We start from the raw sequence: 18,659 nt of genomic DNA, 5'->3' as shown, positions 1-18,659 counted from the left end.
GACAAGCTATGCATAGAGTCCAGGATTATCTAGGAAGCAGAGTATTTGATGATCCTAAGTCTAGGACCCTTAACTATTTTGATCTATGGAATGCTTGATTTTGAAGTACATAAAGTACATGGTGTGTAACCTACATCTGGATGCATAGTTTTTCCCCATATAAAAATATAGGAAAATGTAGGGGCTTTCATTTTAATTTAATCTTTAGTGTGTGTATCATGCTCACATTTGAGATATAATAGCATTATTTATCTGCTGGTTTTATATGAAACACTCCTTGCACAAATGTTAAGTAACTTCATGGCTGCACAGATACACTGGCTGGCTGTGAATGGGCGGACAGAACTCCTCCATGACCTTGTACAACACGTCAGTGACGTCGATGTTGAGGATGCGATGGGGCAGACAGCACTGCATGTGGCCTGCCAGAATGGTCACAAGACGGTAAATTCATCCCTGAGGACTTTAAATTGCATGTATTTATTTTTGAAAACTTTGAATTTATGAAAAGTTTTTCACTGTGCATAATTGGGAACATGAAGCACCATAGCAAAATCTTATGCATTATATGGACTGATGATTAATATATTCTTTGTGTATAAAAGGAATAGAAAACAGTGCTTTTAAATCTGTTTAAAATATTTGGATTTCAAATTTATTTCTGCTTCATAGATTTTCACTAAAATTTTAAGTGTATGTTCGCATGTAATTTTAAGTAATAATGTTCTTATTCTCAGTCTTATTACATAACTTTTTCATATTTTATTTTTTACCATTAAGCCCCAGTTACTGGGATTAGATAGTAAGAAAGTGAACACTGACATTGCTTAAATAGTTCAGCTTGGATTATCATATTTTTCTGCTGTCTTGGAATATGCTGCAAGACTAGAGTGATGGTTTTCATTCTTTCTTAGAGTTCTAAAATCATGTATTTGTTTTATGTCAGTACTTTCCTGTTACTCCCATGTACAAACCCTTTAGCTTTATAAATTGCTAATAGTTGGGATGCCTTGGTGGCTTAGTTGGTTGAGTGTGCAACTTTGGCTCAGGTCATGATCTTGCAGTTCATGAGTTTGAGCCCCACATCGGGCTTGCTGCTGTCAGCACAGAGCCCACTTGGGATCCTCTGTCTCCCGCTTTGTGGTCCCTCCTCCACTTGCACTCTCTTTTTCTCTCTCTTGAAAATAAATAAATATAAAAAAAAAATCTTTAAAAAAATAAAAAAAATTCGCTAATAGTTTTCTCTTTCATTAGGAGAACTGCTGCCTATGTAAAAATTGTTAGCTTAAGATTTTAATATTTGCTTTGCTATAATTTTCTATCCTGGTTACTTTTGAGTTTTTTTTCATATTTAACATTATTAATAATACAGTGTTACTTATTTACTTGTTAACTACAACAATAACAACAGCAAAAACCAGCCAAAAAAAAAAAAAATCACCAGTAACTGCAAAGATACAGAAATTAGTGTGTTTATTATTTTGTACATACTCTCTCTGAGTCTTTATGTTGGGAGAATTCCTACTGGAATCTGGATTTTCATCTCTGCAAATACTTTTCCTTAATTTGGGTTCAGGATGTAGGATCCTTCATGTTTAGAGGCTTTATGTATGACTATAATTCACAGAATATTGCACTTCTTTAAGATAGGCCGAGTGTGACATTGCTATGTTTTATAAGAATTGGGTAAAAGGAGGGATATAGGATTTTTGTTTTCTTTACTGGAATTTCTTCTGAACACCAATTGTTCATTTTTATTTTATTTTTTTGGTCTTTCATCATCTGAAAACTGACCCAGTATTTCCTTCTCATTAGTTTTTACTTTCTGAGAGTCAACACTATTCATTTAAAAAGTATTCTGTGTGAAAAAAAAAAAAAAAAAAAGATCTGAAATGCTCTAATGTGGTGGAATGGCCCAGGTTTTTAAAGAACTGTTGTGTATTAGAGAAGGGGTCCTGCTGGCAGCTGTCATAGGACAGAAAAGCACCCACTTTAATACAAACATTCTCTGTTATAACAGATTGGAGTGTCATTTACTAAGATTATAAACCCTACCTGTTGCCCATAACTTTTGTATAAAACACTGGAATTCTGATCAGAAGAGATCTACAAAACCCAATTTTACTTGCCTTGAGCCAGTGAAGAAATAAGAATTACTAAGAAAACCTTATTTCAAAACATGTGTATTACAGGCTGCATTAAAAATTTAGAATTGCCTTCTGAAGTTATTGAAGAATAGTTAGTATAAGTATAATATACTCCATATGGTTTACAACCTAAAGCAGGTGTGGTGAAGGAAGGGAGAATTCCTCATAGTCAAATGCCTTTGAAGAATTATATTCTCAGAAGATTTATAGGGGGCCTGACTTCACTACAATGATGAGTTTCACAGAGTGAGATTTTGCAGATATAGAGGAGGAAGGGTACAAAAGCCATGTTGATTTGTGGTTGATTGTATTGGTGAGTGAGATTCCATTCTGTCATAGTTGGTCAATTATAATTATCTGCAAAGATCATGAACAGAGAAAGTATGTTTAGCACTGACTATTTTGTGAATCATTGTATGCATCTTTAATACTTCAATTAGGGCAAGAAAGAATCTTGAAAAATTAGTCTCTCTCTTAGCTTCCAGGCTGAAATATACCTCTAAAAATCTTTGTTGGTAGTTGTGCTAATATTACCTGTGTCTCATAATTACTTACATATTTCTGGGACATGTTCAAATCTCAGTGGATGAGCATATGATATGATTATTACAGGGTAGGGATTATTGATTTTTTTTTAACTCTTTGTATATTTTTCCCTAAGTTGAACACTGAGTCTAAAATGCTTTGTCAGGTATCCTAGTGACTTATTTTAGCAGCAAGAAAAAAATGGCCTTTTTATTGTCTCCAAGTAGCCAGTTCATGCATAAATTTATTAAAAGGTCTTCAAAACTTGGTTCCATGTAGACATATAACAGTGCATGTAGGTTTCAGGATTTATATTTAAACTTAAAAGCTTACATATTGTTTATATATATTTTACAGAATAAAATAGAAAACTTTAAAGGGCGAAAGCTCCATTTAAAATTATTTTTAAAAGATATTAGCACTTTTCAAATTAAAGAGGCAGATATGCTAATCCTCTGAAATTTACTTTCTCACTCCATTTTAGGGTAAATCTCAGGAGTACATGGAAAGATCCTGATCAACTGGTTAAGAACTCTAAAGCTTTGTAGAATTTGTAATTGAATACTGCATTCTTGCTTTGATGACAAGAAATGCTGTTCAGATATGCATTATTTTTTTAAAAGACAAAAGATTTGGAAGAAAGATTCATTTTTGTTATAACTAAGAAATTGCATAATCTTTGCCATGATTTCATATAGATGCATTGGTTTCGGTAGTGGTAAACCAAGATAAAGGTGTCAGCATCTTACTGAAAGAAAGTGGCTTGCTTGCAGTCTGACCATTTTTTTGTTCTTGCAACAGAGTAGCACTATGATTTTAAACTACTTCTGTTCTGATTTAGAAATGATCAGGTGAAAGAAATGATCATAATAACTCCTTAGTATTTTAATTTTCTATAACTTTCCTTAGGTCAGCTGTTATTAGTTGTATGGTTTGTCTTGGGATATTGATTTTATTTTATTTTTTATTTTTATTTTTTTTAAAGATGGCGGCTAGCAGAGGTCAACTCCCTCATCTCTACAGTTCTTCCATCATTGCCTTTTATTTTTTTTAACGTTTATTTATTTTTGAGACAGAGAGAGACGGAGCGTGAACGGGGGAGGGTCAGAGAGAGGGAGACACAGAATCTGAAACAGGCTCCAGGCTCTGAGCTGTCAGCACAGAGCCTGACGTGGGGCTCGAACTCATGGACCGCGTGATCACGACCTGAGCTGAAGTTGGACGCTTAACCCACTGAGCCACCCAGGCGCCCCGGGATATTGATTTTAAAAATCACTTCAGAGTTTGGTTATTCAGCTGGCCTAGTATATAGTCTTTGGCAACCTTTTCTTCCCTTGCCCTTATCTACCTCCTAAGGTATATTCTGTTTACCGATTATGTAATTAGTAAATTGTTGTCAACACTTTGGAAGACATTTCAGAGTGATAATAGAATTGGTATTGTTATTACATTTATTGTTTATTTTTACTATCATTATTAATATGGATGATGTGATTCTGCAAGGAAAGGTAGAAAACATTCTCTGAACCCTTAATTCATTTACTCTTGTATGGTAAGCTAGGACCAATGTGTTTGATTTTTAATCTCAGTTTTAGAAAGTATAATAAAACATAATATTATTCTACATAGATATAATTGACACCAATTTTTTTTGGCCATAAATGGAACTTACTTTTTGATACTTTTTCTCTTCATCATTAGTTTTTTAAGATGTATTAATGTGTTAAATTGCCACAAAAGGTTGATTACTGGTTTCCTAGAATAACTTGGATTTAGAAGGCCTAGGAAATTGTCAAATGGTTTAATCTCAATTTATATAAATTAGAGTATACAGCAGGATTAGTTTATGGACTAATTTCACTTCACTTAATTTTTATTTTTAACTTTATACTTCTAAATTTATATAGCTAAATATGAAGCTTGACAATATAAAATGATAGTTGAACCCTGCTTAGAGTAGATTTAAGCCTTGAAACTTAAAAACATTGTTTGACACTGACGTTATAGACTATCTTTGATAGAACTGACTGCATGTTTTACTGAAATTGTAAGCTTGTTAAGGAACAATGTTTGCCTACTTTCAGTCCGCTCTGTTGATACCTTTCAGTCAGCTTCCAAGCTTTTCATCTAGAGAATTACAGGACAGCCAGGCAAACTTAATTGAAAGCTTTTACAAAAACGTTCATTGGGTTCAGCCTTGAGGCACAAAGGTAGATAGATTAACATTTTGGATTGTATTTTTAGGTTCAGAGTAATTTTATCTATTCTAATGTTAGAATTCTCCTTTAATCACTTCTGGGAAATGTGAGCAAATAATAGAAAGTTCTGTTACTGTGATTTTCAAACACAACTGGAAAATAATGAGTTTTACTAGATGTTTACTAGATGTTTTCATACGACTTCAAAGTTTTGATAGGTTTAGGTGGACAGTTTTCTATAGAAAACCTGTATAAACCAGTCATTGATTAGTGAGTTGGCCATTTTTTCTTGGTGCGTAAGTTATTTGTACATTGCTGTCAAGTCATGTCATCAGAATTATTTTTAATAAAAGATAAAGATGCTTTTTTTGTTGTTGTTTGGTCTTCTTTTAGGTAGTAATAATACCATAACTCAGATTTTTACTTGTAGTTTTAATATTGAATATCTGTTTCTTTTTACTTTGATCAGTGTTGTTTTGAGAGTTGACATTGATAAAGTAGAGCTGCCTTGGATTTCTTGCTTTGTAATTTATCAGTGTATTGGGCACAGGTGGTCTTGGTTAGTCACTGCCTTCAATTAAATGACTTTTGAGATTGACCCAAACATTAGCTTTTGCACATTAGTTTTCCACTTAGAATATTGTTGTATCACTTGAAAGGTCATGAAGTCTGTTGAAGATGTGTTGTTTCTTTTCAAGAATTTCTTTAAGCCATATGAAAATCCCCTTTCAGTGCTTTTTTTTTTCAACATTCCTTCCCAGCACTTTCTTATACTGTAAGGAGGAAGGACCCCCCATTGTAGATATCTAGGAATATGAGAATTGTTTTGTTTTGCTGGGGGGGGGGTGTTGGACAGGGAATTTGAAGTTTTGATTATTATTTTTATTTTTTTTTAATGTTCTTTTATTTTTGAGAGCAAGTGAGGGAGGGGCAGAGTAAGAGGGAGACAGGATCCAAAGTGGGCTCTGCCCTGAGAGCAGAGAGTCTGATACAGGGCTCAGACTCACAAGCTGTGAAATCATGACCTGAGCTACAGTTAGACACAACCAACGAGCCACCCAGGAGCCCCTGAAGTTTTGATTATTTTAAAAGCATATTTTGATGATCTGTGTTAGGCAAATAAAATGATTTCAGTTCAGTGTCATTCTTAAAATTATGTTTATGTTAAATTGGAAAATGTAGACAACCAGTTATCATTCAAGATATTTATGTTGGTATGCTTTTATATGTCTATATTTTATACTGTAAGCTGCTGAGCTTAATTTTTTTCAAGTAAATGAGAAGTCACAAAATTTTGAAAACAGAAGAACTTAGGACTATTGTAAACCACAGGTCTTTTTTGAACTTCATGGTTTATAGTCACAATACAATAGACACAATGCAGTTTTTACAGAAGTATTTGTATATAGGGGTACAGGTGTGAGGAATTTGCTAAAGCACATTGACTCCAAATCTCTTGTAGAGAATCTTGTTAATTTTTCTGCATGTCACTAGTTACTGTCTAGCACAGTACATATTTTATTTGTTTTGTCTCTTGGTCTTCCTTTTCTGCTAGAACATAAACTTCATGAGGGCAGAGATTTTTGTTCATTGCTGTAACTCCAGCATCTAGAGTCGTCTCTAGTACATAATAGACATTGGAAATTTTTTTTTTAAAGATGGAATGGACAAGACAAACACAGTACTATTTCAGCCAGTTTTTTCCTGCCATTTTCTTTCCATTTCTGAATGTTTGTCACTTTAAAATTTTGTGCCTTTAAGTGTTGTACATAGTGCTGATTCTTATAAAAGTTCGGGTTTAATTTGTTTCTACTGGTGAAAATCTCTGGTTTTGAGACCTGTTAGGGATTTTAGTGGTTAAATCTAGAATTATTTTCTTCAATTATGTTTTTCCTTATGCTTCTGTATAATTTAAAGTCCTCTAGTAGAGAGCTTTCATGTATTTATTTTAGTTTAATAAACACGCAGAGTTTCCTCCACCTGAGTTTTACTAGTTTCAAAGTTATTTTGCCCTTTGTATACATACAAGTAGTTCTACATAGACTGAAAATATTTTTTAAAAACTGTGATTTAGGTTATCTGTGACTTTCTTGCTCCTCCTCCTCTTCCATTTAACTGGTGGTTGAATTCTAAATTATCCTTTCTCCTCCTGTTTCAGAGCTTTTACAAAAAGCAGTCTGTATACAAACCCATTTTTTTAATCCTAAAGATTAATGACTTTTCAGTCATTTCAGTGCTACGAGGCAGAGGCAGTTTTCATTCTTCACATTCAAATCCTTTTATATACTATTTATCCTTACTCTAAAGGAACTGTTTTTTTCTCCTTGTTTGTCTTCAGGCAACATTCTAGGTACAAGTGGAACTGTTGAAAGCTTTTTAAAAATATATGTTTCTTTTAGTAGGTACATATTTTGATGATGTTAATTTTGTTAGAAAAGCAGAAAGATTTACAAATGGAAAAGAAAATGCTAGAATGAGCTATTTTTACTTTCTTGATCTTTTCTTAAGAACAGAAATAATTTTTCATGTCTTCGTCAGATATTTCCTATAAGTGAGGATGTGATAGGAACATATGATAGTTCATATTGTAAGTCATGCTTTCTTGCTATGATTTGCCCAGTTTGTCTCATCACATTGTTGAAGAGAACAGTAGAGAGGAATATGTTAGTGTAATGGCTAAATTGTTTTTGTGCTCTTACGTTCTACAGTATAGACACAAAAGTACTGTAAAAAGTATATGATTTAAAATGCATTATTTTAAAACTGAACACAAACAGCTGTCTAGGCACTTAAGTTTGACTCTCAAGTAGTTATTTAGTGGGGAATTGGTAGAATTAATGCAGTTCGTGAAAGTATGCTAGTTAGCCATAATACTATTTAGTAGTCTGAATTCAGAAAAATTAGAATTCCTACTTTTTGGTAGGTAGCATAGTGGTTATGAATACGGGCTTAGGTTTAATCCCTGCATCCCTGTTTATTTGTATGTTGGGGTACACATTACTTGACTTCTGTGAGACTCAGTTTTCTACTTTAAAAGTAGAAAGAATATCTGTTTCCTCACAGGATGTATTAAATTTATTAGCACAGTTTCCAGGCACATGTTAAGGTTACTTAAAATATTATAATATTATATGTTTTGCATTTTAAACATTTCAAACTGTATAATTTTTGTGAATGTATAATATGTTTTATTAATAATTAATTTCTGCTTCTATCTGGATTGCTTGGTTTTAATTGCATATTAGTATATATTTTCAATAAATTTGCTTTCATCTCTCTTGAGCCTTTTGAATTGTGGCCTGTGTCTAATTGCTGTAACAGTTAATGGACATTATTGCTGTTGTCTATCTCATTCTTCTTTTGGGCCATGCAGATGCAGCTTCTAGGTCAAAGCTCAGAAAGGAAAAAGTCATGATCAAAAGGCTTAAATAGGCTTTGTCTTATAAAATACTGACCTTAATGCTTATTTTTCTTATATTTGAAAGTTGTGCTTGACTACTTGTCCTTAGTTTAAAGGAATTATATAGCTGATGATAAAGTCTTACGTAACAGTGTTTCTATTCCTCTTGGGATAGAAGTAAATAAAGTAGCAGTACTTGATATCTTTGTTTTAATTTTTATTTTTATTAAATTAAAAAATTTTTTTAAATGTTTGTTTATTTATTTTTGAGAGAGAGAGTGCTAGCAGGGGAGGGACCGAGAGGGAAACACAGAATCCAAAGCAGGTTCCAGGCTCTGAGCTGTTAGCACAGAGCCCAATGCAGGGCTCGAACTCACGAACTGTGTGATCATGACGTGAACTAAAGTCGATTGCTTAACTGACTGAGCCACCCAGGCAACCCTCTTTTTTTTTTTTCTTTTTTTAATGTTTATTTATTTTTGAGAGACAGAGAGAGACAGAGTGTGAGTGGGGGAGGGCAGAGGGAGAGGGAGACACAGAATCCAAAGCAGGCTCCAGACTCCAAGCAGTCAGCACAGAGCCCAATACAGGGCTGGAACCCATGAGCCCTGAGATCATGACCTGAGCCTAAGTCGGACACTTAACCAACTGAGCCACCAAGGTGCCCCCGTAAGTACTGTTATCTTAAAATATTTTTATCAAAATCTTTGCAGTAAAAATGATAGTCCCTTGAACCACCATTTTTTGTGAAGCCATGATCACCAGGCAGCAATTTTCAACTCTTAGATTTTCCTCTGGTATCTGTTTTCAAACAATATGCTTCTATTGCTCTTTCTCAACTGTTAGGTAACACTGAATCATTTCTTGTCCTGGTTGAGTGAGGATTTAACTCATTTAAATCCTCTTCCCACGCCTTCTTCCCCCATTTCTAAAATTATATTGTACATTTTGGCTAGATAAGACTAGTTGTATATATAGTTAGGTAAATATTGTTTACTGCTGAGTCAAGTAATGAATTGTAATAACATTTTCTATCTAGGGTGACTACTTTTATTAAAGTTAATAATTGGCCTTGTTTAATTTTTCTTTTTATAAATCAGTAATTCTTCCTGTATGCTCCTACAAAATATCTTAGTACTGTTTTCAGCAAAGACAAATTCATTAATTATCACTTCAATTTTTTTTTTTTAACTTGGGAATTTCTTAGTCTCTCTTATTTATGTTCAATCCCCAAATAGTCTAGATTTCGCATCTTCTACTTTGATGTGTTCCTTCTTTTTAGAGGAGGATATCCTCCAGTAGCTTCTTGGAAAAGGTGCATTGGAGGGAATTTTTTCCCTCAAATCTTACATAGCTCAGCATATTTTTTATTTAAAACCATGTATTTGAGTGGTAGTGTGGTTGGTTATAGGATTCTACATTGGAAGTTATTTACTTTACTTTTTTGAAGGCATTTCATGTTTTAAATTCCAGTGTTGCAGTTGAGAAGTTTAGCGCTAATCTGATTTCTGTTTATCTCTGGAATCGAACATCCCTAGTATTCTGCAATTTCACTTTGATGTACCTTGTTGAAAGTCTTAATTTATTATGTCAGACACTTGGTGTGCCTTTTCAGTCTGGCACTGCAGGTCTTTCAGTTCTGGAAAGTTTTCGATATTATTTCTTGATTACTTCCTTTTGGTTCCTCATTGTCTTTATTCTGGATTTTCACAGTGTCTCCCTGGATTGATCTACCAATTTCCCATTCTTCCCATTTTCTTTGTCTTTTTGTTTTACTTTCTTTCTTGTAGAGTTTTTCAACATTGTCTTTCTAAACTTCTCTTGAATTCATAGGGCTCCTGGCTGGCTCTGTCAGAGGAGCCTGTAACTCTTGATCTCGAGAGTGGAGGGGGGGGAGGGGTTGTGAATTTGAGCCCCACAGTGAGTGTAGAGATTACTTAAATAAATAAATAACAATACACTTTAAAAAAAACTGTTTAACTTCTATTGAATTTTTGCTTCTTCCATCATATTTTTGATTTCTTATTCTCTGAATATTTTTTTTCAGCATCTTGTTTTATCCTATGGATATAATATCCTTTCTGTTTGAGGGTAATATCTTATCTGATTTTTATTTTTTCTTTGGTTCCCTGTATTATCTTTATATTTTTGACTTCCTATTTCTGTTTGTTTTAATTTTTGTTTTTCAAGCTAGAGACCTACTTTTAGTTAGCCATCAGGTTAATTGTCTCTTAAATATTGTCTATCCATTTGTGTATAGCCGTGAGGCACTAAAATATTGGCTGGAAGCATTGTATACATGGGCTGGGTTTTGTTGGCTGGCCTCACGGTATGCTATGGTTTCTCAGTTTTGCCGCTATTGTTATTTGGGGCCTGAACTTTCTTTGTTATGGAGGCTGTCTGTAGATTTAGGACGTTTAGACATATCCCTGACCTCTACCTACTAGGTGCCATTTGTACTCTTTCTTCTCCAGTCATTAAAAAAAAAAAAAAAAAAAAAAAAGTCTCTCAGCATTTCTGAATGTTCCCTAGGGACAACTGAGATATTTCATAGACACTCTGTAATGCCTTATTTGTAGTGGTGCCAGTCTTTAGAGAGGAAACTTTCAATCTCTGCCCTTTGAGGTTTTAAGCCTGGCTACTGGATTTTTGGGAGCCTACTGGAATATGGGGGTTGGAGGTTTTGACTGAATTGTTTTCATCATGGCTCCTTATCTCTCCTTTACCTGTATATCCTGCCTGCAGTCTAGAGCCTCCCATTTTACTTTGCCCAGAGAATAAACCTTCCTACTTTGAGATAGTATAGGGAGGGATAGTGTCTAACTCTACGGCATGGGGAGGAAAGGTCCTGGGGTAAAGTTCAACTGTTTTTTATTATTACTATTTTTTAAACTTTATTTATTTTGAGAGAGAAAGAGAAAGAACATGAATGGAGGAGGGGCAGAGAGGGAGAGAGAGAGAGAGAGAGAGAGAGAGAGAGAATCCCAAGCAGGCTGTGTGCTGTCAGTTTGGAGCCCATTGTGGGGCTTCAACTCACAACCTATGAAATCACAACCTGAGCCAAAACCGAGTTGGATGCCTAACCCACTGAGCCACCCAGGCACCCCACCAATTATTTTCTTTTATAGGCTTTCAACTGCTCTTCCTATTTAGAACTTTTTGTAACTATCCCCATCATCCAAGGTACTTGGTACTTCCAATTCCTGTATTTTCTGTGTTCTATAGTGAGAATTTGGTGGTTTGTTGAAATCCACATTTGTAGGCACTTCAATTTCAGCTGTCTTTGATCTGCTAAATCAGCTACTTTTCCTCCACGTGCTTGCCATTTTCCCAGAACTTACTGACTTATCTAGTATGCTGTTGTGTTCTTTCCTGTTCTTCCTTGTGGGTTTATAGTCTTATTATTTTGCTGACCTTGTGCTAGGTTTTAGAGCAGCAAAAATGAACATATGTGTTCAATCCAGAAGTAATACTAAACAGTGTAATTCCAAAAACTTTTGGATTTTTACATGTTTTCTTCCTTTTTGCAGGAGAAACTCAAATGAGGATTAAAGGAATAAACCAGAAGAAATTCTTTTTTTTTTTTTTAAGGGTTTCAGGCGAGCCTTGTTCTCTCTCTAATTACTGATATGTATTTTTAAGATTTTATATTAATTTGATTTTCTTAGTTTGACTCAGATGATTGCAGAAGTAGAGCTTAGGAGACAGAGTACGGATGAATGAGACTATCAAAGAAACTGAGTCAGTATTGGTTACTGTTAATAGCAAAAGGACTTTGTAGTTTTTTAACATTTTGTACTTTAATATTTATGTTTAATAACTATGTTTGATTTTCAGAAAGGTATAGCTCTGGTACTTATTTTTGGCTTTTAGAGGCAAGAAATTGTGTAGTTTTTTTTTTTTTTTTTAAGTTTATTTATTTATTTTAGAGAGAGACAGAGTGAGCGAGGGAGGGGCAGAGAGCAAGGGAGACAGAGAATCTCAAGCAGGCTCTGCACTGCCAGCACGAAGCCTGATGTGGGTTTGAACTCACAAAACTGTGAGATCATGACCTGAACCGAAACCAAGAGTCAGATGCTTAATCGGCTGAGCCACCCAGGCGCCCCAAGAAATTCTGGTGTTTGATTTCAAATATCTAGAGCAGTGCTGTCCAATTTGCTAGCCATATGTGGCTATTTAAACTTGTTAATTATAGTAAAATAAAATTTCAGTTTCTCAGTTGTTGTAGCCATTTTTCAAGTCCTTGATGACTCCATGTGTCAGTGATTTTCTAGAGCCTTCCCAGGTTAACACAAGTTATGTTACATTATAATTCCACATATATTGTTTAGTGCCTGAGAGTCTCAGGAGAGCTAACCATACTGTTCAGCCATCGTAATTGTCATGTTCCTACTTGTTCTGCTTTAAAATTTCACGTTGGGGCAAGAGAATTCTGTATATCTATTTAAACTGTGATAATTGTGTCTTTCTCTGTATTTACTTTTAATTGTTCTTTTCCCCCTCAGACAGTGCAGTGCTTGCTAGACAGTGGTGCTGATATTAACAGGCCAAATGTATCTGGAGCCACTCCATTGTACTTCGCCTGCAGGTATGATATTTTATATTTTCAGATGCTCGCATTAAAGAATGTTGTGTATCTGTTATGTTTCCAAACACAGGCATTTCTGTACACTTTCTAAACCTCTCTTGTTTTCCCACAAATACTGCACTCCCTTAACTGTGTAAGGAAAAGTTTTTCTATTGTATTGCCAGTATTTTTGTATGTTATAGGTGGGAGCTTTTGATTTACTTGATTATTTAAATTTTAAACTAATTACTTAGTAGGTAATGAAAAAAGACATGTTTAAAATCCAGTGATTTCCAAAGTTTGCCTTATTAAGTACTAGGTCAGTTCCAAAGGCATAAGCTATTAAAGTATGTCTTGGACCAGAGCCGTGTCTTTGTTTTCTGTGGATTTGTAACTTTTGCAAATATATTTTTTTAAATGTTTTTAGTGTTTCTTTATTTTTGAGAGAGAAAGACAGAGGCAGAATGTGAGCAGGGAAAGGGCAGAGAGAGAAGGAGACACAGAATCCGAAGCAGGCTCCAGGCTCTGAGCTGTCAGCACAGAGCCCGATGTGGGGCTTGAACTCACGGACTGTGAGATCATGACCTGAGCCTAAGTTGGACACTTAACTGACTGAGCCACCCAGATGCCCCTTGGATTTGTAACTTTTAAAAAAATCTTTGAATTTGTCTTGTTAGGTATTAAGTTATGCATTAAGTTACTTTTGTACTTCTGTCTTGGTTCATTTTCTTGGAGCATACATTTTGATTGTTGGTTCATTCATGTAATGAGAAAACATTGACTTAACCACTCACTGTGTGCCATATATTATAGGGATTAGTGATACAGTAATAAACCTCAGTCCTTAAGGAGCTAACAATATAAAAGTTATACATATATTCCACTCCATAACCCCCCCCCCCCACAAGTTTACAGTATGCTAGTATTTCTTGTCTTTGGTTTGGATTATATGAATTGTGTTACTTATTTAGGCTCTTAAATTCAGATATAAAGGTCTCCAGAAGATTCCTCTTTTGTTATCCTTCTTTCTGTTGTATATCATTTCATTGGAGGTTTATTTTAGACTAAAAGACCTGCTTTTGTTCTTGTTTAGCTTCTCTTTGGGGTCTCTAATGTTACTGTGATTACACTGGTTCAAATCATCATTGAACAACCTTGAATTAGAATACAAGGACTTTTGGATCTCTAGACTTTTATATCTTGTCTGAATCCAGCCATTTTCTTACATTATACTTATGATTTGGTTGCTTGGCTAGGAAGCCAATTCCTTCTGTAGTGTCCTGAATTTATGAATAATGTCATTGTTTGGTTTCCTGAAATCATATCCTATCTTCAGGAGTTATCTCTAGATCAGTTCTTTCTTTGAAGCTTCAGATTTGAATGGCTACCTGCCTGATTTACATCATCGCTTGCAAGTCTTGTAGAATCTCAGATGTCAGAATGTCCAAACTAGAGCCTTAGATTTTCCTTTTCAAACCTTTCATCCACCTTTTCTCATCTCAGTTATTGGAACCGTTATCCTTCTAGTTGTTTAAACCAGAAACTAGATGATGATTTTGTATTTCTGTCTGTCTCTCTCTCACCCTCAACTTGGAATTTATTAGTAAGTTCTGTAAATTTCACCTTCAGAATATATTCTGAATCACTTAACTTCTTTCCAGCTCACAGAAGTGACCTTAGTTAATGTTGTTACCTCTCATCTAGAGCCCTGTAGCCGTCTCTTAACTGGTCTCCCTTTCTCTATTGTTTCCCTCCCACCTGTCCGTTTCTCAGCAGCCAAAATGATCTTTTAAGAAAATGAATCGACTTTTGTCATTCTGTGTTTAAACCCTGTATTAAAACTTTTTCAGTGCCTCTGTTGCATACTCTGCCTTTGCCTACGAGACCTGCATGGTCTGACCAATGTGCTTTTGCCACATTGGTTCTCTTTGAGTTTACCAAATGCAAGGGACTCTTTCTAGCAAGCTTTTCTGCATGCTGTTTGTTTTACCTCAAATGCTCTTCTCTAGGCTTCTTATGTGGCTGACTCTTTATGTCACAGCTTAACTGTTGCATTTTAGGAAGGCAATTCCTGACCAGTCTAAGTAGGCCTCTCCCCAAATTTTCTTTCACAGCATCACAATCCTTTCTTTTATACCACTTTGTATTTTGTAATTATTTATTTACTTTGTTTATGGCATGTCTCTCCTACTGGACTGGAAGCTCAATGAAAGTGAGAATTTTATTTTATTCACTGCTTTATATTCAATGTGTAGTACAGTGTTTTGCATTTAGATGCTTAGTAAGTGTTTTTTGAATGAATGATTTGCTGTAATTACATGTTTGAAAAATATCTTATATAAAATAATGCCCTGTATAATAGTTAAATATAGGTATATTAGGGTTGTATAGAGCTTGGATATTCTTATAGTTAGTCTGAACTTAAAAGTATGGTAAAAGAATATTTTAGAAGTACTTTCTGTTAGTATTATATGCCCATCATTAACTTTTAATCTAGCAAATACTGGATCTCTTTGAACAGAGATAGTTAAGCAAGTCTGATTGAAATTGAAACTAGAAAATAAATTTATCATTGTAGCAGGATGATAGATACGGAACATGGTTCATTTGCAGGCAGACTTTTAATTCTATTTGTGATATCTAGATATAGGTATACATTCAACGTATTATTCCCAGTGTATTGTCTCTGATTAAATGAAAAGGGAAAGGAATGTGGGGGAATAGAACAAGTTGGCCCTATAGACAAATTGTAGATCTTTAAAAAGTTAAACTTAAATTAAGTTTTTATTGGTTGAGAGGTATTACTAGATATATCATCATATGTCTTATTTAAGAATCAACTACTGAAAAAATTTTTTTTGTTTTGAATTAAATTCAAAAGATATTGAGACATATAGTAGAAAGAGCCTTGGGAGGCAGGTTGCAAATCTCAGCCCCAAAGCTATGCAACTTTCATGAAATTTCTTGACCTCTGAAACTTCTGTTTCTTTGTGAAATAGAAATGCTGCTATCTGGCTTGTGGGACTGTAATGAGAATTAAATGAGATGGCTTATGTAAAGCATCCAGCAGAGGATTTTGCACTTAGGTATGATTCTGAACATAGATTTGTAGCTACTGCCAAGCATCTCCTTTCAGTTAGTGGAATTCACAGTCAAAGCCATATAAAACAGCCCAAAGACTCAAAATTGTAAATTTTTAGAAAAGAAAAGGACCATTGGAAAATGTAGTCTCTTTGTTTTATTAGCAGTTCCAAAAAATACTGCAGTATATGTGCTAGATGCACTTTAGCCAAGTTTTCTGATCATATTGCTTGAAAAGAGCCTAAATTAGGAGACTCAAAGTGCTTAAAAAATCAGTTCGAAGTGCTTTAGAAGTACTACACCATTCTTACTAAATCTTTGCCAACTTCCTGGTTTCCAGAAAATGCATTGGCATTTCCTTGAAGGGAGAATGATCTCAATCAATATTAAAAAAGTGGTTGAGGGGCGCCCGGGTGGCTCAGTCAGTTAAGCGTCCAACTTGGGCTCAGGTCTTGTCCTTGCAATTCCTGAGTTCCATCCAGCGCTGCATCTGGCTCTGTGCTGACAGCTCAGAGCCTGGAGCCTGCTTTGGATTCTGTCTGTCTGACTCTCTCACTCTCTCTCTCTCTCTCTCTCTCTCCCTCCCTCTCCCCCTCCCCCACTTGTGCTCTGTCTCTCTCTGGCTCTCAAAAACAAACATTAAAAAAAAAGAGTAGTAGAATGGCAAAGAAAAATTATTCATTGGGCCAAGTTTTGCAGTTATTTGAACTGAAAAATCTTTTATGCAATACTCTGAGCAGTCTGTTATAGGTTAATCTTAATGTCTTATAATATTATAGGTGAGGCACTTGATATCCTAATTGGGTTATGCAGATTTTGTATATTACTTAGCTCATGTTTTTTTCTTTTAATTTATTTTTTTTTTTATTTTTTTTTTTTTTAATTTTTTTTTTTTCAACGTTTATTTATTTTTGGGACAGAGAGAGACAGAGCATGAACGGGGGAGGGGCAGAGACAGAGGGAAACACAGAATCGGTAACAGGCTCCAGGCTCTGAGCCATCAGCCCAGAGACCGACGCGGGGCTCGAACTCACGGACTGCGAGATCGTGACCTGGCTGAAGCCGGACGCTTAACCGACTGCGCCACCCAGGCGCCCCTTTAATTTATTTTTGAAATGAAACATCACTTGATCGTGGGTGAGATTTTAATGTGGTTTTAGAAAGAACTCCAGTTTTGTAAAAATGTCGTAATGGTACTTTTTTCCTTCATGCTAATTATCCATTTTGCTATATATGGTAAATAACTGATCATTTGGAGACTTTTTATTTAAAAAAAAAATTTTTTTTTTTAACGTTTATTTATTTTGAGACAGAGAGAGACAGAGCATGAACGGGGGAGGGGCAGAGAGAGAGGGAGACACAGAATCAGAAACAGGCTCCAGGCTCTGAGCCATCAGCCCAGAGCCTGACGCGGGGCTCGAACTCATGGACTGCGAGATCGTGACCTGAGCTGAAGTCAGACGCTTAACCGACTGAGACACCCAGGCGCCCCCGGAGACTTTTTAAAAACCACGTATATTCAACCGTGTTCCATTTGTAGATGGTGATCTCTTCTGTTCATAGTGTGTGATCTCCATCGTATTTTTCTCATAACATAAATCCCCTTGCACCTTATACATTATTCTCTTGAGTATTGAATTGTTTACTCTTTGAGGTAAAACTTGGTGGAATAGTATGATATAGATGAAGGATTTGGAATCAAACTGATCTTGATTCAGATTCTCCTCTGTTATGTAATTGTTGATCTTGAGCAACTTAATGGTTTTCTCAACTGAAAAATAGAATGAATACTTATTTTATAACAGTGTCAAGATTAAGTCAGACTTTGTACAAAGAACTGAGCATCATGCTTGTCACCTAGTAGATCCTAAATCAGTTATGATTCTGGTCTTTTTTATGTTATTTTCTATAATAAACTACCTTATTTCATGCTTATTTGTCAAATGAATGGTACTTGAAGTTAAAAACTGTAATATAATTCAACAAATGTATTGAGTGCATGTTATAAGCCAACTATCATGCTCTGTGTTATGGAACAAATATGTTGTCAAGTTTACAGTTTAATTGGAAAGATTGGATATGTGGATATTAAATATCTGTAGAAGAAATGTCATTAAAGTTGAACAGATCAGCTTTGCACATCTGAGTTTCTCGGAAACAAGGGTTTTAGCAAAGATATCACTGTCTTCCCTAAATAAATTAAGCTCAAGTTAGTTTCTTTTCACTTAGCTTTCCTTTTTAGGTATTATAAAGAATACAACAGTATTAATTGTAAAGTATTTGATATTAGCTATAGTATTTCTGTGTTGACCAGCACTCCCAGCTCAATGACAAATGATGCTTGATGAAGACTTTTCTTGATGTACAATAGTATAACTACTTTTGCCTTTGGAGAGATTGCAGATTTACTTGGTTTCTTGGTTTTCTGGTATAAATTAAATACTGCTCTTAGGTCAGTTTTGGCCTCTTGATACTTGCATTAAGCAAGATAATCAGTATTACAATAGAGTATCAAGAGAGTGGTATACCTATAATGTCTACTATTAGATTCATATTAGGAATCTATTAAATTTTTAAGATTTAAAATTTAAATATTTTTAGTTGTTTAATTCCATTTGGTTATAAATAATGCAGTGTCATTCTGTGAAAAAGAGTGAGTAGGCTTTTTTTTTTTTAAACTTTCTGAGGAGGCTGTGTGTCCTTTCTCTTTGGGAAATGACATACCTTTATAAGTATAATGG

At 34.8% G+C, this 18,659-nt stretch overlaps 1 protein-coding gene across 7 annotated transcripts in view; it reads left to right on the top strand.

Moving 5' to 3' along the window:
* HACE1 (HECT domain and ankyrin repeat containing E3 ubiquitin protein ligase 1) overlaps positions 1-18,659 on the top strand; it is a 122,408-nt gene that overhangs the window by 24,246 nt on the left and 79,503 nt on the right. For 5 of the 7 annotated variants that reach the window (XR_006717436.1, XM_045499156.1, XM_045499157.1 and 2 more), the window contains exons 6-7: positions 313-444; positions 12,776-12,858. Coding sequence is in view for 6 of the 7 variants with exons in the window: in XM_045499156.1 (XP_045355112.1) it covers positions 313-444; positions 12,776-12,858 (215 nt within the window). In the remaining variant the exon portion in view is untranslated. Of the gene's footprint in view, positions 1-312; positions 445-12,775; positions 12,859-18,659 lie in introns of those variants that run through there. The other 2 variants (XM_045499159.1, XM_045499161.1) reach the window with 2 other exon arrangements.

Source organism: Leopardus geoffroyi, chromosome B2 (assembly GCF_018350155.1).
Source record: "Leopardus geoffroyi isolate Oge1 chromosome B2, O.geoffroyi_Oge1_pat1.0, whole genome shotgun sequence".
In the NCBI taxonomy this organism is placed as follows: Eukaryota; Metazoa; Chordata; class Mammalia; order Carnivora; family Felidae; genus Leopardus; species Leopardus geoffroyi.
Note: the sequence above shows the minus strand (reverse complement) of the source record. Positions and strands in the feature narration are given on the sequence as shown.